The 23,356-nt window shown below is 41.1% G+C and overlaps 1 protein-coding gene across 1 annotated transcript in view; it reads right to left on the reverse strand.

The window, feature by feature from the left end:
• The window catches only part of ITIH5 (inter-alpha-trypsin inhibitor heavy chain 5), a 74,413-nt gene that overhangs the window by 34,623 nt on the left and 16,434 nt on the right, over positions 1 to 23,356 (reverse strand). The window contains exons 3-6 of the mRNA XM_067700808.1: positions 19,982 to 20,145; positions 18,943 to 19,044; positions 16,866 to 17,116; positions 2,878 to 3,047 (exon numbers count right to left, since the gene is read on the reverse strand). Coding sequence (XP_067556909.1) covers positions 2,878 to 3,047; positions 16,866 to 17,116; positions 18,943 to 19,044; positions 19,982 to 20,145 — 687 coding nt within the window. The remainder of the gene's footprint in view (positions 1 to 2,877; positions 3,048 to 16,865; positions 17,117 to 18,942; positions 19,045 to 19,981; positions 20,146 to 23,356) is intronic.

Raw genomic sequence — 23,356 nt, forward strand, 5'->3', positions numbered from 1 at the left:
ATGTGCCACATCTTCTTTATCCATTCATCTGTTGATGGACACTTAGGTTGCTTCCATGTCCTGGTTATTGTAAATAGAGCTGCAATGAACATTGTGGTACATGACTCTTTATGAATTATCATTTTCTCAGGATATATACCCAGTAGTGGGATTGCTGGGTCTTATGATAGTTCTATTGTTAGTTTTTTAAGGAACCTACATACTGTTCTACATAGTGGCTGTATTAATTTACATTCCAAGCAACAGTGCAAGACGGTTCCCTTTTCTCCACACCCTCTCCAGCATTTGTTGTTTGTAGATTTTTTGATGATGGCCATTCAGACTGGTGTGAGGTGATACCTCACTGTAGTTTTGATTTGCATTTCTCTAATGATTAGTGATGTTGAACATCCTTTCATGTGTTTGTTGGCAATCTGCATATCTTCTTTGGAGAAATGTCTATTTAGGTCTTCTGTCTATTTTTGGATTGGGTTGTTTGTTTTTTTGATATTGAGCTGCATGAGCTGCTTGTAAATTTTGAAGATTAATCCTTTGTCAGTTGCTTCATTTGCAAATATTTTCTCCCATTCTGAGGGTTGTCTTTTGGTCTTGTTTATGGTTTCCTTTGTTGTGCAAAAGTTTTTAAGTTTCATTAGGTCCCATTTGTTTATTTTTGTTTTTATTTCCATTTTTCTAGGAGGTGGGTCAAAAAGGATCTTGCTGGGATTTATGTCATAGAGTGTTCTGTGTATGTTTTCCTCTAAGAGTTTTATAGTGACTGGCCTTACATTTAGGTCTTTAATCCATTTTGAGCTTATTTTTGTGTATGGTGTTAGGGAGTGTTCTAATTTCATTCTTTTACATGTAGCTGTCCAGTTTTCCCAGCACCACTTATTAAAGAGGCTGTCTTTTCTCTATTGTATATTCTTGCCTCCTTTATCAAAGATAAGGTGACCATATGTGTGTGGGTTTACCTCTGGGCTTTCTATCCTGTTCCATTGATCTATACTTCTGCTTTTGTGCCAGTACCATTACTGTCTTGATTACTGTAGCTTTATAGTACAGTCTGAAGTCAGGGAGCCTGATTCCTCCAGCTCTGTTTTTCTTTCTCAAGATTGCGTTGGCTATTCTGGGTCTTTTGTGTTTCTATACAAATTGTGAAATTTTTTGTTCTAGTCCTGTGAAAAATGCCATTGGTAGTTTGATAGGGATTGCATTGTATCTGCAGATTGCTTTGGGTAGTATAGTCATTTTCACAATGTTGATTCTTCCCATCCAAGAACATGGTATAGCTCTCTACCTGTTTGTATCATCTTTAATTTGTTTCATCAGTGTCTTATAGTTTTCTGCATACAGGTCTTTTGCCTCCTTAGGTAGGTTTATTCCTAGGTATTTTATTCTTTTTGTTCCACTGGTAAATGGGAGTGTTTCCTTAATTTCACTTTCAGATTTTTCATCATTAGTGTATAGGAATGCAAGAGATTTCTGTGCATTAATTTTGTATCCTGCTACTTGACCAAATTCATGGATTAGCTCTAGTAGTTTTCTGGTAGCATCTTTAAGATTCTCTATGTATAGTATCATGCCATCTGCAAACAGTTACAGCTTTACTTCTTTTCCAATTTGGATTCCTTTTATTTCTTTTTCGTCTCTGATTGCTGTGGCTAAAACTTCCAAAACTATGTTGAATAATAGTGGTGAGAGTGGACAACCTTGTCTTGTTTCTGATCTTAGAGGAAATGGTTTCAGTTTTTCACCATTGAGAACAATGTTGGCTGTGGGTTTGTCATATATGGCGTTTATTATGTTGAGGTAAGTTCCCTCTATACCCATTTTCTGGAGAGTTTTTTTAATCATAAATGGATGTTGAATTTTGTTGAAAGCTTTCTCTGCATCTATTGAATGACCATATGGTTTTTCTCCTTGAATTTGTTAACATGGTGTATCACATTGATTGATTTGCGTATATTGAAGAATCCTTGCATTCCTGGGATAAACCCCACTTGATCATGGTGTATGATCCTTTTATTTTATTTATTTTTTTTGTGGTACATGGGCCTCTCACCGTCTTGGCCTCTCCCGTTGCAGAGCATAGGCTCCGGGCGCACAGGCCCAGCGGCCATGGCCCACGGGCCCAGCTGCTCCACGGCATGTGGGATCTTCCCAGACCGAGGCACGAACCCGTGACCCCTGCATCGGCAGGTGGACTCTCAACCACTGTGCCACCAGGGAAGCCCGTATGATCCTTTTAATGTGCTGTTGGATTGTTTGCTAGTATTCTGTTGAGGATTTTTGCATCTATGTTCATCAGTGATATTGGTCTGTAGTTTTCTTTCTTTGTGACATCTTTGACTAATTGCTAATTTAATCTGTATAAAGTCATTCCTTAAAAGTATATCGACTACACTGACTAAATCAATTTAAATTATCCATCCCTTCTTGACCCTTGTCACTTGAGAATCCTGCTCCCTTCATTATCTGGTTTTTCCTAACCACCTTTCATGTTAAGACATAAAGACTGCTTACATCCTGGATGCACATTAATACATTTTGATATTCCCGCCCTGTCTTTGGAGCAACATAACCTAAGAAAAAGGAGCCATGGGCCAGTCTCTCTAAGTTAAAATTAAAGATGAACTAAGTTCTAACTTCATCTAAAACACCGCAGGGAAAATTATAGGTTTCATTCGGTTCCAGATTACTGACTCAGGAAACAGATAGCCGCAGCCTCCAGCAAGGGAACACTGCTGGTCTTCTTGGAGACATATTTGGGGTTAAAACAGATTTCCTAAGAACTGGAAGTTCTCTCTCCCATAGGTAAGTATTGAAATCCCTAGTTCTGGGTGTAACTAAGAGTATCAAGCAACTAACATGAAACAGCAACAACGAACCCATTACCTGGATGTCCCCAATGCTCTGTTCCCTATTAACATCATATCTAATGATGAAATCTCCCAAAATGCCATTCTGGGCAATCTTGGCTTGTTGGACCACAGTAGGTTTAAAAACGACTTTGGCAAAAGTTTCGTTTTGGTTGATAACAGTAGAAGGAGGTGGCCCAGAATCATCTGTAAGCAAGATATAAAGATAATTAATAACTGAATACATAAATTTTTTCTGAAAAGAAACAAGATCTATTTTGCATGGACACAAAGGGTTAGACTTTATTTTAGTGCAGGTTTATGTTTCATATGAACTCCCAAAACTTTGTACAGATAACATATCACAATGCACCAGGTATGTTAGCATATATTTCACTTCTATGCCTCCTTTTAAATCTTTTCTTATAAGAATTTTTAAAATACGCAAAAGTAGACAGAACAGTAAAATGAACTCCCATGTACCCATCACCTGACTTTAACAATTATCAACCTTTTACCAATCTTTTGCATCTGTTTTTATGTATCCTCTCACAATTGTTTCCTAGAATTTTAAAACAAATCTGAGCCCTTCATCCATGAATACTTCATCCATGAATACTTCAGTATATATCTCTAACTACAAGAACACTTTTAGTGTAACCACAAAACCACTGGCACAAGTAACAAAATTAATGCTCAGTGCTTAATTATCAACCTATACTCAGTTTGTATTTAAATTTTCCTGAGTCTCTAGAACCTATCTGGGAACAGTTGCTTTGTTTGAATCAGGATCATAACAAAGTCCCCACATCACATTTGGTTTATGTTTCTTAAATCTCTTTTAACCCACTAGTGTCCCCCCTCTTCACCTTTTTTCTAATGCTACACATAAGTGCTGTAAAACACTGGTTATTTGTCCTATGGAGTTTCTTACATTCTGTATTTTGTGATTGTTTACTTGTCCTGTCCTTTAACTTGCTCTTCTGAAGCCCTGGTCCCCAATTTTGGGTTGAGTGTAGCATCTGGGGGAGTAGAAAACATACCAATGCCCGGGCCAAGAGCTCATTTAATTGGTCTGCGACACAGCCAAGGCATCAAGATGTTTAAATTCCCCGTGGGAGTCTAATGCTCAGTTAAGATTGAGAATCACAGCTCAGTCCCCTGTAGTTCCTGTGTTCTGGTGGGTAGAGCTAGAGACAGGCTACACTCAGCTTCAGTGCCATGGACAAGAACACTTCTTGGTGATGCTGAGTCCCTACTACTTTATCACATCAGAAAGTACACAATATCTAGTTGGCTACTTTTAGTTGCAGTAAGATTCATGGTGGGTTCTGACCACCCACGATAAAGTTCCTCATCAGTCTTTCCCTTAATAGTTTTATCAATCACTGATGATGTCTGCCTGTTCACTATTTCATTAGAGTCGCAGAAGGCTGCTTTCTAATTCTATCATTCCTTCCATATGGAATTCTTCAGTAAGGAACACTTTTCCTCCATCAATCATTTGGTTGCCCTAACATACTGTTTGTCCAGAAAACTTATGACTCTTTAAAGAAAAAATTTCCCAAAGCTTTCCCCAGCATGAAACTTAGGATATAAATTGAATTCCAGAAAGAGGATCAATGGATTTTATGTGATTTAAGAAAAATTAGTGATGACAAAGAGCGTCTCGTTTCACTCCTAACCTTCATTCCTTCCGTAGGACACACTACAGAGAATTATTTTGTGGACTACCCACCTTTGTATATCCATACACCATGTCTATATATCGGACAACAGAAACCCAGAGTTTTCAGATCTGCATGCATCATGAAGAATATGAAAACAAAATGAGGAATTCGTAAACATCAGTATGTGGACTTTTTATCCAGATACTGAATCAAAGCCCGGATTAAAACTGCTGCACAGCATCTGATTCTCTTTTTAAATCTATTCAAGTTGTACCATGGAGTAAGCTGACCAGCAATTTTCCATCCCTAATTAGCAAAACAAAAAAGGAAATGAGGCATAATTTGTCCATGGTAATTTGTGTTTAAGAGTAAACTTCTTGGGCTTCCCTGGTGGCGCAGTGGTTGAGAGTCCGCCTGCCGATGCAGGAGACACGGGTTCGTGCCCCGGTCTGGGAAGATCCCACATGCCATGGAGTGGCTGGACCCGTGAGCCATGGCTGCTGAGCCTGCGTGTCCAGAGCCTGTGCTCTGCAACAGGAGAGGCCACACAGTGAGAGGCCCGCGTACCGAAATAAATAAATAAATAAACTTCTTTCTGCTAAGGGCTTATTAGACAAAAGTCAAAGGAAGCTTAGACATTTCCTTCAACAGAACTGACAATTATTATTTAGAGACCATTTAGGTGTAACCTTAACAGGAACCACCAGGCAGAACTGACTCTTCTATTATTTGTACTTATCAAGGGCAGGGATTTCAGGAGTGACCAGAGAGCTAGCAAACAGAAAGTCTGTTCTTACAGAAAGTCAATTGTATGCAAGAGAACATACTTCCAACAGATCTGCTCATCTGAAGAAGGAGCTGTGAAAATCTCAAAGGCATGCTGACAAGTGCCAGCCTGTGTTCCCTGGAGTCAATCTTTCATTGTCATTACTGGCAAAGCCCCAAGAGTGAGAGGTATGATAATACATTAGCTAAGAACTCAGGATCACAAGTGAGTCAGAAGGACCTGCATTTGATACTGGGTCTGCCTCTCATCATCTCTGAGGCTCTGGGCAGGTTATTGAGCCCTGGTTATCTCATCTATAAAATGGATGAATGGTCTACCAAACACACTATTGAAATGGTTGTGATGTGATGTACCTAGCATCATTCTGATTCATGGTGGGCAGTCACGCTAGCTAACATTATCATCAACCACAAAGGGGTACAAAAAATAGAAGGGCCAGTGAATTCTAAAACAACACAACGTGTCAAACTTGGGATACTTCTTGCAACGAAGAGGAAAGAACTACTGCTATTCGCAACACGGTTGAATCTGAGAGTCATTTTGAGTGAAAACACAAGATACAAAAGGAAGTATTCACTATGTTTCCATTTACACAAAACTCAAGAGCAGGCATAACTCACTCATGGCAATTGAAGGAGCCTAGCGGTTCCCTTGGGGGGTGAATACTGACTGGGAAAGAGGATAAGGGGACCTTTTGGGGTGCTGAAAATATTCTACATCTTGACCTGAAAGTAATTGGTTGGGTATATACATAGGTAAAAATTCATTAAATTGCACACATAAGATTTATACACTTTATTCTGGGCATAGCCAAATTAAAAAAAAAATTAAACTCATTGAAAGCTGTATAGTCCAATAGATTGAACAAACAATCCCTGGGATGGAACACAGTATTATTTGCCAAATAAACCTCTATCTTAGGGTAAGTCTGGTTGTGTAGGCATTTATATGGGGATTAGGTGTATTCATTGTAGTTCCAGCTGGCAGAATGAGGACCAGGGACAGAGTTACGAGGAAGCACTTTCGTGCAGCATCTCTAAGCTCTAAGAAAGATGTCCTGTGGGCAGAAGCAGCTTTCACAACTCATCTCACTAGAAGTGTTCCAGCAAACGCTGGATGGGTTCATCACCTGCAGGGGTGATGCAGACCAGCTCTACCACGTAGTTTTGGACCAGCAGCATCAGTATCACCTGGGAACTTGCTAGAAACACAAATTCTTGGGTTCATCCCAGAAACTCTGAGTCAGAAACCCTGGAGGTGGGACCCAGAAATCTGTATTTTCACAATCCTTCCAAGTGATTCTGGTTCCTGCACAAAGACAGTGGTCATGTGCCTTTGATATATGTAATTGGGCGCCACTAGATTCTCTCTAACCTTAAAATTCTACATGAATGAGATTTGACTCTCTTTACACTGTCAGGACATACCTACTTTTTCATGTTTCAAGTCTCTCTCATTGAAATGGTCTTTACAATTACCCTGAATTAATACCATTCATGGTGGAATGAAAGTACTGAGGATTAAAAAGTATAATTTCTCTCTTCATAATTAATTGACTAGGCTCTTTGATATAAGCCATGAGAAAGGATAGTGTATTATTATTTTTGTTTCCTACTGACCTCTGATGTTTGCTAGTGCGTGATGAAAATTCATGAGATTCCTCTAAATAGGCTTATTTTATGTGCCCAAAGAGTGGTTTGATTCCCAGCTGGGTTATTCACCAAGAAGCCCGGTTCCTGAGACTGACCTCCACCCACTAAGTACCAGACAGTCAATGTGACCCAAGGAATTTTCCACTACCTATCAAAAAAAAAAAAAAAGGTCTGCTGGGAAAAATTCCAGAGTAGTATCTCTAGAAAATAAAATCCTCTTTTTATTAGAGAAGGAAAAAATCTTAATAAAAAATTTATTAGAGAATGAAAAAAATCAATGAGATTAGTATAGGCTGCCCACAGTTACTGACCAAAATCTCAAAGGAGAATAGTACTATTTAGCTTTTCCTGACTGTGAATTGGGGCTCATCCTGGTGACCGCCACAAAATCGTAAGTACAATGAGCTAATTTATTAGCAGGGCCCTCAGCGATCACGGGATGTGTCCTAAACATAATGAAGAGTGCAAGGCAACAGGTTGGGAGCAGACCAAGAGTGAGAATCTGACCTACTTTTCTAATGAGAAACCACATATTTTTTCCTCCTATTGGTTTGCCCTCCTTCGTGCCCACTTGGTCAGGGATAGCAGTGAACTTCGGTGATTGCTCTGAATTGAAGGAAACTGTGTCTTCTCATGTCATCGCCCTGTTTTAGTCCAAGCATCAGTGGTCTTGTGTAAGATGACCTTCGGGGGCACAAGACTGCCTCTAGAGCATCCTTGAGAAGATTCACCGACTGCCCTTTTCCCACCCACCCTTCCCTGCTTCTCAGGTCATTAGCATCCCCACGATGCCCTCTTCCTGTCTAAAGCCCCATGTTTTCGAACAAGAAGATACGTGTTATTTTAGAACCCACATAATACCGAAGGAAGTGGGCTCTAGAGTTTGGGAGACTCAAAACGACAGACTTAATATCTCTGAGCCTCAGTTCCACATCTTGCAAATCCACATCATAGAATCACAGTCAGAATTAAGTGACATCATATATAAAAGCAAGTGAGGATGGTGCCTGGCACATGGTAGATGCTCAACACATAATAGCCCCAGCCTCTCCCCCTTCAGAAGTACCTTCTTATTCTTTTTGTCTAGGATGAAAGGCAACTCATGAGGGAAGAAAAACTCTTTGGTAACACAGTTTACATTTTCCCATAACAGGTTTCTCTACACCACTAAGAGCTTAGTAAAAACAAATAATCATTATTTAGAGGAAAAAAGGCACATCATAATGAACATTCTTAACAGGGAATTCAAGAATGTTGATACAGAGAATGATCTTTATAAAGTATAATGGAATTAGTAGCTTCCCAAGAGCTCCCTGAAATTATATACAGAATTTGGCATGAAAGTGTACATGTAGGGACTTCCCTGGTGGCGCAGCGGTTAAGACTCCGTGCTCCCAATGCAGGGGGCCCAGGTTCGATCCCTAGTCAGGGAACTACATCTCACATGCATGCCACAACTAAGAGTTCGCATGCCACAACTAAGGAGCTCACCTGTCGCAACTAAGACCCAGCACAACCAAATAAATAAAATAAATATTTTTTTCAAAAAAGAAAGTGTACATGTGTATTTTTTTCTGGAGAGATGTCCGTAGCTTTCACCAGATTCTCCAAGGAGCCCGCATAAAGTTAAGAGCCATGCATACAAGTGCCATTAAATATTCCTATTTTTCCCATTGATTCTATCTTGTAATGATAAGCACGTCATCTATTTTGCATAAAGCATGAAGGGAACAGGGATGTTATTCACAAATAAACACTCCCCTCCTAGACAACCACCTGGGGGAAAAGGGAAGCTGACTGCTATGTACAGTGTCTAAAGGTGAAAAGATTTAGGAGCAAAGAACCACAGTCAAAGTCATCAGCTGAAAGCCACACCTCTTTGGGTCAACTGATGGGGGATTTCCTGGCCTCTGTTTCCTGTGGGCCTTGGGTTTGCCAACTGTCGGAGAAAAACAGCCAACACCTGGTGATTTTATAAAAGGATTTCCAAACAAACACTGTCTACTCATTTCCCCTTGGAAAAGACGCTAAACTGTCTATACTTGCTTATGTAACTTTCTCACCTGGGCTCCAGTGGGGAGATTTCTTCAATAAAGGGCAAGTCAAAAACATGTGAATAATTGGCCAACTACCCTTCAATGGTCACGATAAAGACAACATTCAAGCAAACTGGCAGAGTATTAAAAGAAGAAGTGATGGGGATGTAATTATGGCATGGCGACTACGGTTAATAATACTGTGTTGCATATTTAAGAGGTGCTAAGGGAGTTGATCTTAAAAGTTCTCATCATAAGGAAAACAATTCTGTAACCACGTATGGTGAGGAATGTCGCTAGGTTTACTGTGGTCATCATTTTGCATTAGATACAAATAAATCATTTTGTTGTACACCTGAAACTAACATAATGTATGTCAACAGTACCTATATTGGATAGGTCTCGGGGAAAAACAAAGTGGTAAAGTTGAGGCAATGAAGACGGAAAAGAATTTAAATACCATTGTAAGTCCCCTATTACATGCAGTTTTCTTATTGGAACGGGGCTTTCTCCTCTATATTGATAGTTGGTATTTTAAATCCTTTTGAAAATAGCATCATATAGATATGACAACATACAGCATAGAATGATAATGCAAATTTACAGCTGAAGGCGTTCAAATTCAACTCCATCACTGTATAGGTAAGCAGTGTTTGCCCAGATTTCTTAGCCAATTAGCTTACTACTTCACTCCTTACTCAAAGCTCTTTCTTTCCCCAAAACGATACATTACTGAGTCTCAGGTTTCCCTGTTTGAATGACTTGCCCAGAGAAACTATGCATGAAAACAAGTAGAGCTACCTCATACATTCTAAATGCAGATAACCCCTAAAAACATGAATTACCCCTTCCTGATACCATTTTGTGTCCATTGATGACCTCCAACATTAGCTGCTCTAAGTGCCTGAAACTGGACCAAATGAAGGCCCAGCAAAAGCAGTGCTAGGACAGCAAAGGAATATAAGACTAAGAGGTTTCTGGTAAATTCTTCTACGTTGTCCTCTGGCACTCAGGCAGAACACGGCCCAATCACTGAGAAAACCTGGGTGGCATTTTATAGATGCAACCTTACAGAGGGTGTCCTTATACTACTATTCAAAACTGCCAATTCTTCTTACCCAGTAGGATGGCTACTACCAAATAAAACACACACACAAAAAAAAAAAAGAAACCAAAAAAACCCACCAGAAAATAGCAAATGTTGTCAAGGGTGTGGAAAAACTGGAACCCCTGTGCACTGTTGGCGGGAATATAAAATGGTATAACGCTGCAGAAAACGGTATGGTGGTTCCTCAAAAACTTAGAAGTAGAACTGCCACGTGATCCAGCAATTCCACTCTGGGGCATATACCCAATAGAAGTGAAAGCAGGATCTCAAAGACCCTACACGCCATGTTCATAGCAATACTATTCACAATAGCCAAGAAGGGGAAGCAACCCAAGTGTCCTTCTACAGATAAATGGATGAACAAGATGTGGTCTATATGCACAATGGAATACCAGTCGGCCATAAAAAGGAAGGAAACCCTGTTGTGTGCCACAGTATGGACGAACCCCGAAGACATGATGCTAAGTAAAATAAATCAGTCACGAAAAGACAAGTACTGTATGATTCTACTTATACGAGGTCCCTAGAGTTGTTATACTCATAGAGGCAGAAAGTAGAATGGTGGTTGCCAAGGTCTGGGGCAGTGGGAGAAGGGAGAGTTGTTAAATGGATATAGAGGTGCAGTTTGGGAAGATGAAGACATTCTGGAGATTCTGAATAAACTCAACACTACTGAACTGTACACTTCAGAACGACTAGGATGGTCAATTTAATGTTATATGCTTTTTACCACAATTTAAAACTTTTGTTCATTTTTAAATGAACTTATTTACAAAACAGAAATAGACTCACAGACATAGAAAACAAACTTATGGTTACCAAAGGGGAAAGGCGGGGAGGGATAAATTAGGAGTTTGGGGTTAATATACACACACTACTATATATAAAATAGATAAACAACAAGGACCTACTGTATAGCACAGGGAACTATACTCAATATTTTGCAATAACCTATAAGGGAAAAGAATCTGATAAAGAAAAAATATATATATATTTATGTATAACAATCACTGTGCTGTACACCTGAAACTAACACGACACTGTAAATCAACTACACTTCAATTACAAAAAAACTCGTATTGATTTTTCAAAACTGCCCACTCTAAGCTCTTCAAGGGCAGTGACAATGCCTTGGACATCTGCAGGTGCCAGGCGTTCAGCACAGGACGTGGTGAGGACTCAAGGTACGCTTGCGGAACATTTAACCTGGACACGACTCAGCACATTGGCACATACTTGGGCAGATGAATGGAAGGGCCCTTCAAGAGGGTCACCTTGAAAGTGTGCTGGTGGGCGTGGCAGATGCTCTAGTTGATAGAGGTCACCTGCATCCACCTCTGGTTGCAGCCACACTTGTGGTGGACAGTGCCATTCACCCGGACAACACCCCACCTCACACAGCAAACTAAGACAGCAGCAGGAGAAAGGAAGAAACAGAGTGAGGCCTCCCAGAGAAGAGCAGGAGGGTCACCAGTACCAAGTGAAAGAGAGAAGGCTACCCTCCCCGGTGTCTCGGAGCCACCCTGCTCAGAGCCAGCGCCGACCCAACTAGAGCCAACGTCCAAACAGACAAGTAACATGGGTCCTCCTATCAGCATTAAAAACAGAACAAAAAAAAACACATCCAACTATGGAGCCAAATGATTCATACCTCAATAATTTCTGCACTGAACAATGCTGGAAACCCTCACATAACCACCAGATTGCTTCCTGGCAAATGTACAGAGGCCAAGAGGGGCCATGCCCTTCCAGCTGCAGACTGGAGACTGGATCCAGGGGAAAGACACACAGCAGTGGGGAATCGGAGCTGGGGGTGAGCCGTTAGTCACAATGCAGCCTTTAATAGGGCAGAGCACCAGATTTAGCAAATAAAAAGACAGGATGTCCGGTTACATCTGAATTTCAGATAAACCACGAATGATTTTTTTTAGGATAAGTATGTCTCAGATACTGCACAGGATATACTGTTTATCTGAAATTCAACTGTAACGGAGCATCCTGTCTTTTATCTGGCAATTCTGGAAAAGGGAGGGATCTAGATTCTTGTAACCAGTCTTCTGGAACCAAATTCTGTCTCCTAATCCCTCCTTCACAACAGAATAAGAGCTACACCCAAGAGCTGACAAAATTGACCAACTTAAGCCAGGAATGTATTGAAAATCCAATAGCATCTTCACTGCCGACAGTTATTTATTCCTAAATTCTTTTAACAAATATTCACTGAGCACCCACTCTATGCCAGGCACCACACTAGGTGCCTTGATTACAATCCTCAGAGCCTTCACAGCAAAAGGCAGAGTCATGAGGTTACCAGACCAAGCAAAGAAAAAGAGAAATAAGATTTTTAAACAGATTCAACCAACCCCTCATTGTGCATCTACGGATATGCAGAACACAGGCTAGTCTGCAGTCAAAAGTGACTTGAGCTCTTCCCTGGTGGCGCAGTGGTTGAGAGTCCGCCTGCCGATGCAGGGGACACGGGTTCGTGCCCCGGTCCGGGAAGATCCCACATGCCGCGGAGCGGCTGGGCCCGTGAGCCACGGCCGCTGAGCCTGCGCATCCGGAGCCTGTGCTCCGCAACGGGAGAGGCCACGACTGTGAGAGGCCCGCGTACCGCAAAAAAAAAAAAAAAAAAAATGCAGCTGTCTGAAAATAGAGACAGAGGTAGATTGGTGGCTGCCTGGGGCTGAGGTGGGAACAGGGAGTGACTGCAAGTAGGCACAAATATCTTTTCGGGGTGATAGGAATGTTCTAAAGTTGGGTTGTGCTGATGTTGCGTAACTCTGCAAATGTACTAAAAATCACTGAATTATAGACTTAAAATGAGAAAATTTTATGCTATGCAAACTGAGCTTCAATAAAAACTGCTTTTTCAAAAAGCAAAGAATATAAGCGATAAACAATGAGAGTCACAGAACCGTATCTGTTTAGTGGTAGAAAAACTTTTCAACATTGTTCTTTAGCTTTACAAATAAATAAGCATGTTAAAAAGCGCTCATAAAAAATCTGTTTCTCATAGAAATTCAAATAATATCAAACCCCAAAAATACAGCTACCCAGGCCTCACCCAGATAAATTCTAATTCACGTGTTTCAGGTAGGACTCAGTCATCTGTTTTGTTTTTTTTTTTAACCTCTCCTGTGCCTGTAGGGTATAGCCAGGTTTGAGCATCACTGATGTAAAGCAAAAGGGGATAAAACAGGCAAGGTACCTTATTTCTTATTTTGTTTATCTCATTTTATTTTACTCCTAGCCATCAGGGATCTGATCATAAATGAAAGTTTTATGCCCCCCTCCAGTTTTTTTTTTTTTTAAGCATGGAAAGGGCAGTAATTTTGGTGCCATAGGGCCATAAGAAGTTTGAGATTTTAACCTAGAGAGTGAAATAACCAGCTTTAAACATAGATGGAATATCTATCCTGGTGTATGACTTGAGAAGATCACACATCCAGGGATGTTCCAGGAAAGTTTTAATTTCAAATACTCTGTTCCACTGAGCTCACAAATCATAAAAATATTTTAGAGGAGTTACTGGAGGAGAAGGGAGGGTGACAGATGAGAGAGGGAGTCTGGTCTTGTACCGAATACCAATTTGTATCCTTTTAGAGTTTGAACCATGCACCTGAGTTAACTATTTTAATAATCCAGAAAGTATAATGCTTTGGCTTCCAAAGTACATCTCACCGAATTGGCTTTCACATTGAGAAAAAGCCCATTCATTTACGATTCAGTAGCCGTGGGTCCAATCCCCATACATCGGACAAGTAAACTGAGGCAAAGGTAGGTTCCACTGCTTTTAGCCTTTCTCTTTCTTTTTTCGTAACTAGGGAGAGACTCGGAATTTGAACTCACACCCTCAGTATTTTACAAAAGCTCCCAGAGAGGGCTGTTCTAGAGGCTGAAGGAGATAATCTTGTGTGCAAGGGCCGAGTCTAGTAGCTAGCACGTAGTCATCTTTATCTAGAATTGCTTCCGTAAAGATGTCAATGGGTCCAGCGGTCAGAGAAGTCCAGAAATCTGACCTCTTAAGGACAGCCAGATCTATCAGAGGCATGTGCTGGCTCTGGTCCACATTCACACGATCACAGCCAACATCCTGGTCTAAGTGCTATTCTAGCTGCACCTCTATCCTGGATGCTTTCTGGAAACACGCAATAGCGTCCAGACAAAATCACAACATCCTATGCCTCTGGCTCCTGGGGCTGCCGTTTTGCAGGAAGAGGAACAGCTGAGCTCTGGATGGGAATGAGGGGCAAAAGGGCCCCGGTCCACTGCACCTGGCCTGGGTAATGGCCTGTGAGACCTCTCACTCTGGAAGGCAAAATATCTACTCTGGTGCAAAGAGCCAGGAAAACAATTTTCTTAAAAATAAACAGATTCCCAAGAGGTCAATGGTCTGGAAAAATTCCTCTGAGATTCCCACAGGCCCTGCAGATAAGCAGTAACAGGATTAACAACGGGATTCAGACCTGTCCCCTCCAAGCATAACCCACACACCACAACGCGGACACCTCTGAAGAGTCACAGTGGTTCTGAACCTGGAAAGACACACATCCTTTTCATTCCTACAGCAGGACGACCATACTTCCCACGTGGGAAAATTTCCCACTAAATTGTGAATAGGGAGAAATGAAATTTTAAAATGTTCTTTCTTATTAGATTAGGTGTGTATTTTTCTTTTTTCTTTCTTTTCCTTTTTTTTCTTCCTTTTCTTCTCTACTTTGCAGACACCTCATTAGCTATCTACTCTTCAAAACGCATCCTGTTTAATACTGTAAGGAGACAAAGGTTAATCAGACAAAGACCTGCTTCACAATCACTTATGATCTAATAGGGGAGATAAGATTTGCAGAGAAAAAAAGTAAATGGAAGGGGATAATAATTATGATGATTAAGCTCTTACTCGGCACCACATGTACACAAAAGCTTCCCAATGACCCTAAGAGACAGTTACTATCCCTGTTTACAGATGCGTAAGCTGAGTTTCACACGGCCCAGGTCAGCTTTTTTCAAGGACATAGTTCATAACTGATTGAAAATCCATTAACCATACACACAGTGACCTAGATGACCTAAGAATGGTGTCATGTATCTCATGCCATTTCTGAATGTCAGGTCCCTTGATGATATCTGTAACTTTCTGACGAGATCTGGATGGACTGCCAGCCCACTGTCTGGAGTCAACTTATAATAGACCTGAATCCACACTCCAGTCTTTGAGGGTGAACGACTTCTCACGTCCAGAGTCACTCACTGAACTGCGTGCTGGGGGCAGAACACGTATGTTCCGTACTGTCACGACCAGAGTCACTCACTGAACTGCGTGCTGGGGGCAGAACGCGTATGTTCCATACTGTCACGTCCAGAGTCACTCACTGAACTGCGTGCTGGGGGCAGAACGCGTACGTTCCATACTGTCACGTCCAGAGTCACTCACTGAACTGCGTGCTGGGGGCAGAACGCGTCTGTTCCATACTGTCATGTCCAGAGTCACTCACTGAACTGCGTGCTGGGGGCAGAACACATATGTTCCATACTGTCACGTCCAGAGTCACTCACTGAACTGCGTGCTGGGGGCAGAACGCGTATGTTCCATACTGTTCACTCTCCCACGTACCAGCTCCGGCTCTTGACTGTTTTTGCATCATGTAAGATAACGACATTCTGTTATTCCTCGTGTCAAGTTATTTCTCTCCTCTCCTTCCAACCTCATCCCTAAATATTCTTGTACGAGAAGCCTTCTTGGGAGACTCTGGACCCTCCTTGCAGTCACAGGGGTTGAACTCAGATTCTGCACACTCCATGATCACTTAGCACTCAGCACTTCCCTGATCTCAGTGTCACAGATGTCCGAAATCTTGTCATTCTAACCCCGGTGAATTTGGGGGCACATCTATGCTGTCACCAATTTGACATAAAGCCTTACTGATATATTTAAGATAAGGCACAATGCAAGTGAATATTTAATGTAAACTATTAGTGGAAATTAATACAGTGGTTAAAATTAGATTAGATTGAATTTTTCATTATCATTTCAACAGAGTGCTATTTAAAAAATTAAAATTTGAGAAAAAAGCAAATTGAGCAATCTTACTAATGAAGAAAAAATGTCTGTGTCTTAAGTCAAACTGGCAGTACATATTTTTCATTATTTAAATTTAGAAAGATATAGCACATTATTTAGATGTTTACGTTAATGTCAAAAGTTTGCTTTAAAAACAGAGTATTGAAAAATAAAATAATAAAAAAAGAGTATTAGAAAATGACCACATACTCCCTTACCCCTAGTATAAAATGATTATTTTATATAACTTCCTGGTCTTTTGTCAGCTTCACAGTTAACATATTTAACATTAAAGTGTATATACAACTGTGTCTCTTTTTTCTCTATCACGTGCTGAATTGTTTTTGTAACCCTATTTTACTAATCACGTCTGTGTGGTTGAATACTTAGGATGAAGGAATGTTTTTGCTACTACAAATATTATCAAACGGGTTTGTACATGTAACAGTACCGATATTCTAGATGTCTCACCGAGGTTAGATTCCCAGGAGTGATACGACAGTGTCAAATGATTTGAACATTTAAATCTCCTGATAGAGCCTGGCTTAAAAAAAAAAAGGTACAGGACACTGTCTTTGTTTTGCTGCTGTCCTTCAGATTCCCCCTCCTCTTGGGGCCTGTGCTGCAGGGGTGCCATCTGGTTTAATGCCAGCGCCCAGCTTGGAGTCAGCACACGACACCTGAGTGCATCCGGCCAGCACCGCTCACCTTGCCCCCGCCCGCTGCCCTGGCGACGGCTGTTCTGGAGCCCCAGCACCTCCAGCGCCGCGATGCCCGACCTCTCCAGAATGGTCACCTCCACCGTCAGCCGCCCCACCAGCTGCTGGGGCCGTACGCTGACCACGTGCTCGTACTTCCCCAGCCGCCGCTGCAGGAGCTCCTCGTAACTCAGGAGGAAGGCAGCCTTGTCCTTGCTGGGAAGCACCACGGAGGCTCTGAAGGTCTCCGTCCCCTTCTCCCTGGAAGAAAGAGAAAAGGGAACAGGGGATCGGCGAAAGCCACGTTCCCTCGAGTGCTCCAGGGCCCCGGCCAAACTCTCTCAGCGAGAGGCCTTAGCGTGGACCACAATGTTTCCCCATCATCAAGCCACCAGCCACTGCAGCTGCCCCCATGATGCATCCTGAGGGGATTCAGGAAGGAGAAAACCAGGAGACTGGCCCTAGATAGTTAAGATGCATATCTAAGGAATACTTTCAATGAGCCCAGACTCTTGCATCTTCCTATACACAGAAGCACTGAATTCATCAACTCGAGATGTCTGTTGTTTTTCAGTGTGTGTGATTAGCAGTAATCTTTTGATGTGTGACTACCTCTTTTTTTTTCAGCAAAAACTCCTCTATATCCTGGCTCCTGTTTGGAACAGTCCCTCAGAGCTGAGAAGCTGTCTCCCAGGCTATAGTCTTCAGTAATGCCTCCAATAAAACATAATTCTTGATTTTTAGGTTGTGCATATTTTTTTCAGTTGACATTAGAAAGAAAAACTAGAATTTAGTTTTGGGAGGAGTAGCAAAGGCCTGCACTAGAAGAAGGTCAGACAGGTTCAAGGAATTCTGAAGAGCAGAGAATTCAAAGACTACTGAACTCTCCGACCTCTCCTTGTGTCAGACCCGAGGGAGCAAAGGGGAGGGGGACTGACACAGCTGACCTCCAGGAAAAACAGATTCCTGCTGTGATCCGACTAAACGGAACCGTGGCTTGCCTGATTCTGCACAATTTATGAAGTGTAAGAAAAGATAATCCTCAAAAAGCCCACACCTTTTCCTCTAGATACTAAGGTCATTTTTCTTCAAAGGGAACAGATGACTTTTTTTTCAAATGGGCTGGTAGAGAGGGAAATTGATTATTCTCGGTATACTAGGTGGATCTCTAGTTAATGTTATCTACGGAGTCATTAAAAGTGAATTGATTTATTGGTTTTCAGTGTTTAGGTTCAGTTTATAGACAAAGAATACAAATACCAGGACAGATCGGAATTTTAATGGTGATAACTGATGATGCAAAAATAAATGATTAAGTAGGAAGAGATGAGTGCTGGAGATGGAAATGAAAAGGTAGGATGACATGAAGGAGAGAGAGTATTATCACTGAAGATAACAGGGCTCGTCTAAGATGGTGTAACTGCTTAAATTAACTGAAGAAGAAAAAGATAATAATACAAAAAACTGGAATGCAGAGAGAAAGTGGGAGTATCGTAAACATGCAAATCCTCTTTCTTCACAGCACAGAATCGACAGATAATATCTGATTTTTATCACGAAATTTTTTAAAAGCAAACTATCATAATATTTAGAGTGAGGGAGGTAACTACCAGAAATCTACAGAAATATCAGAAGTGGGTGTTTCTAGAAAGTGAGAACTGGGGAATGGGAGCAATAAAATATTCCTTTTCATCATAAACCCTTAGCTACTATATTGTTAACCAGGTAAATATCTGTATTTTTTTTAAGATTTTTTTTTTTGATGTGGACCATTTTCAAAGTCTTTATTGAATCTGTTACAGTATTGTTTCTGGTTTATGCTTTGATGTTTTGGCCCTGAGGCATGTGGGATCTTAGCTCCCTGACCAGGGATCGAACCCACATCCCCTGCACTGGAAGGTGAAGTCTTAACAGCTGGACGGGCAGGGAAGTCCCTAACCAGGTATATTTAATTATTTATTATGATGATAAAAAAATAAAAAGATAAACCTTTGAAGAAAAGGGTGAGAACAAGATGGGTAGGCAGGGTAGAAAGTTTGACACTTGGCTAAAGTGGACTTTTAATTCCTTAATTCAATGGTACTTACCCACTGTCTTCTGTGGTTTTATTCCTTTTCTCTTTTACCTTATCACCATTTTTCTTTTCTTTCTCTGTAATTTCTCCCTGATACACCTTGTCTCCAATAAGCCTGAAACACAAGACAGCCGCGTTGCCAGCTTGCCGTCCAAGACAAACTCCAACATGGATCTCATAACCATGACAACCCTAGAAAATATTTTTATTTGCCTCTTGGATGTGCAGAAAGAATGCATTCCAGGCCAGGGCACTCCCCTTGTATCACTCATCTCATTCTAGGGCGATTTTCAACAGGTCCAAATGGGAAGATCCAAGCCAGGGGGCCTCCGATTCTCCAGGAGGAAATCAGAAGACCTGCTCAAACTTCCAAGAAGATTCACCAACTTGAACCTTGCCCAGACCTAAAATTAAACCCACACACCTCATTTGCATCTCTTTACCTCTTAGTTCAGGAGAAAAGAAGAAAGATATTCTATCTGGTACATCAAAGGTTTCACGGTGTCTCGTCCTTCAGATCTCAACTTCAACACTGACTCCTCTGATCCACCTCCCCAACTAAACAAGCCGCCTCAATCCTACTTGCCATCTCCACAGCATTTGCTACTGTCTGAAGTTATCTCATTTATTCATCTGTTTGCTTATTTATTGTTTCTCCCCAGTGGAACTTCTGGAGCAGAGCAACATTGTCTTTTTTCATAGAAGTAGACCAATCACCTTGAAGCGCACCTGGCCCAGGGTGGGTACCCGTTTGTTGGAGGGAAAGAAAGAGGAAATGAAGGTGGGGGGAGGAAAGGAGGGAGGAAAGAAGAGAGTAATGGGATAAAAGAAGAGGTAATAAAAAGGTGGAAGGGGGAGAGGGAGAGATAGAAGGAAGAAGGGAGAGGAAGGGGGGGAGGGAATCAACCTTCTTTCCCACGAACTGTCCACTGGACTGAGAATTTATAAATTCTCACGGCCAAAGACTGTGGTCCTCACAGCATCTCAGGCTCCCCTTGACCCTCCTGCCTAGAAACCTTCAAGCCAGGGTCTCTGACCAGGGTGTCACCTACATAGTGAAGTTAGTGATGAAAGCTGCGGCTGGAATCTGCATCTGAAACGTGATTTCCTGGTCCTCAGATGCTCTGTTCAGCAACCTGCAGGCAACCGTAGTGAAGGCGTAACGGGAAATGATGGTGGACTTCACTGAGAATTCTGTCATCAAGGGTTTGGTTTTCTGTTGGAATCAAAACACATGGTATGCTGTGCACCTGGAACTCTCACAACATTGTAAATCGACCATACTTCAATAAAAATTTTAAAAAAAACGGTATTTTCAATGGCACATGAAAGCATGATTCAACAATTTGGGGGTAGGTGTTTTTGTTTTTTTTTTCTGTAAGAGAAATCATCTTCAGTTTGGGAGCCCTTGACTTGTGATTGTTTTCTTCTTTCTTTGTCTTGTCCTGATTTTCTGGATTTTCCCCTCAGTTGTAAAAGTCATGGTTGAACAACCAGTACATGACAGAGAAACAAATTATTTAGCCCAGCTTTAAGAAATGAACACAGTAGGGAGATATAAATTAGGAGGTTGGGATTAACATATACACACTACTATATATAAAATAGATAATCAACAAGAACCTGCTGTATATATAGCACAGGGAACTCTACTCAGTACTCTGTTATAATCTATATGGGAAAAGAATCTGAAAGAGAATAGATATATGTATATGTATAACTGAATCACTTTGCTGTACACCTGAAACTAACACAACATTGTAAATCAACTACACTCCGATATAAAATTTTTTTAAAAACTGTAAAAAAAAAACCAAAAAGAAATGGACACAGTTAAGATTTCCAATTTAACAGAGAATATACTCTACTTAAAGAATTTAATAAAATATTGGAATTTTAGAAGTATGTGAAGTATATAACACTTTTCTGTTATAAATGTTTAGATCACATTTCTAGACTCACTGAATTGACCACAACATCAGATTACACCTAAAGAAATTCTCATATTTCCTAATTAATTTCAATATCCACTTAGAGAAACTATACTCTGGGGCTTTTCCTTTCAGATGACAATCACATTATTGTAAAATAAGAATCAATACTGAGCTCAAGAAAGTATTTGGGGAATTAGAACCCAGAAATAGGGAAGTCTGTGCTAATTAAATTTATCCCCCAAACTTCTGATAAGGGCAGTAGCTAGGCAGTGCAAATTTAAAAGCTGGTTAAACTATTCACAGTTCTCTGTGCATCTATAATATATGCATTTGCTTCTACCTCATGGTATTATAACTCCTGCTAAGTGTCTTCTTCACCGCATGAGCCAGGCCAGAGTGTGGGCAGTGGTGGTGGCAGAGTTCCACCAGACTGTTCATCTGGTGGCTGAACTTGAAGCAGAAAAAAATCTAAACACATCTGAAAGATTTTCCCCTAGAAAGAAAACAAGTTCTCCAATTTGGCCTGGGAAGGAGGTATTTCAAAACAATGGTTCTTGAGATGTGGTCCTTGGACCAGCAGCGTCAGCAGCATCACCTGGGAGCTTATTAGAAATGCAGAACCTCAGACCCCATGCCAAACCTACAGAGCGAGCATCTCAGGGGGTGGGGCTAGAAGTCTATGTTTCAACAAGCCCTCCAGGGGATTCTGAGGGTTGAGAAGCACTCTTTTAAACTAATATAACTAGGTGACACTTCATGTATTTCTGCTAGAATTTTATATCTATAAATTGAGAGGGTTTGTAAATCACCTAAATTATGTCTTCTTCTGAGATCCAAGAATCTAACTCAAAGTCAAAAGTAAGGAATAAAACATTGGGTTTTAGGAAATTATTCCTGAAATCAGAAAGAATCGATGAAATATATATGATTTTATATATAAAATATATAATTACATATATATTTTTATATATATAATATATAATCATATATATGATTATATTTTTTTATTTAAAAATATTTTTTTAAAAAAATAAATTTATTTATTTATTTTATTTTTGGGTCTTCATGGCTGCACACAGGCTTTCTTTAGTTGCGGCAAGCGGGGGCTACTCTTTGTTGCGGTGCGCGGGCTTCTCATTGCGGTGGCTTCTCTTGTTGTGGAGCATGGGCTCTAGGCACACGGGCTTCAGTAGTTGTAGCATGCGGGCTCAGTAGTTGTGGCTCGCAGGCTCTAGAGCGCAGGCTCAGGAGCTGTGGCGCACAGGCTTAGTTGCTCCGCGGCATGTGGGATCTTCCCGGACCAGGGCTCGACCCCGTGACCCCTGCATTGGCAGGCGGATTCTTAACCACTGCACCACCAGGGAAGTCCTCTTTTTTTAAAATTGGGGTATAGTTGCTTTACAACGTCACAAAGAGTAAGTCAGAAAGAGAAAAACAAACATTGTATATTAACGCATATATGTGGAATCTAGAAAAATGGTACAGATGAACCTATTTGCAGGGCAGCAATAGAGACACAGACGTAAAGAACGGATGTGTGGACACGGCATGGGGAAGGGGAGGGTGGTATGAATTGGGAGATTGGGACTGACATATATACACTACCATGTGTAAAACAGAGAGCTAGTGGGAACCTGCTGTATAGCCCAAGGAGCTCAGCTTGATGCTCTGTGATGACCTAGATGGGTGGGATGGAGCAGGGAGGGTGGGAGGGAGACCCGAGAGGAAAGGGATATATGTATGCATATAGCTGATTCACTTCGCTGTACAGCAGAAACTAACACAACACTGTAAAGCAATGTTGACAAAACATTCTTTATGAACATCTCGTCTCTTTAGGACAAAATCCGCTGCTTTAGCCGCCGAGAGAAGATTTTCATACAACAACAGAAACTGGACACCTTCCTCGTACACCTTTAGACATTTAGACCTGGACCTTTAGACCTGGACACCTTTAGACATTTGAGTTTACAACGCTACTGTAGTGTGAGTTGCCCTTGAGCTGGATTTAGTCATTTTGTTAATTTATTTCGAACTCTATGCTCTTTCTGATCTCTACGTGCTTTATTGGTTTTGTTTTGGGAACTAGACTTCTGCATATTAGAAACACCCTTGAAATGAAGAAGTTATAGTAAAAGCTATCAAGACAAATACAAAGAAAAAGAAACTCTCAAGTCCAATCCCCTCACTTTACCAACGTTAAGACCAGGCTAGGGTACTTGCCCCTGGTCACACAGGTGGGAGGTAAGAAATCCAGCATGAGAATATGGAGTTGCTGACTTCCAATCCTGCCTCTTCTGTAAAAGGATTCCAGAGGTGGCCTGGCTGATCAAGGCTTTTCCCAGCGGTCACTGTTAGACAGCCAGTAAAATACAGAACTGCCAAAGCATAGTATATGTAATGCTGGTTCAATTCAAAAGTTACCTGTAAACCTCAGTTATCCCCCCCATTAAACTGTAAACACTCCAGACAGGGCAGGGAGCTGAATCCATT

The sequence above is a fragment of the Pseudorca crassidens genome, chromosome 1 (assembly GCF_039906515.1).
Source record: "Pseudorca crassidens isolate mPseCra1 chromosome 1, mPseCra1.hap1, whole genome shotgun sequence".
Classification (NCBI taxonomy): domain Eukaryota; kingdom Metazoa; phylum Chordata; class Mammalia; order Artiodactyla; family Delphinidae; genus Pseudorca; species Pseudorca crassidens.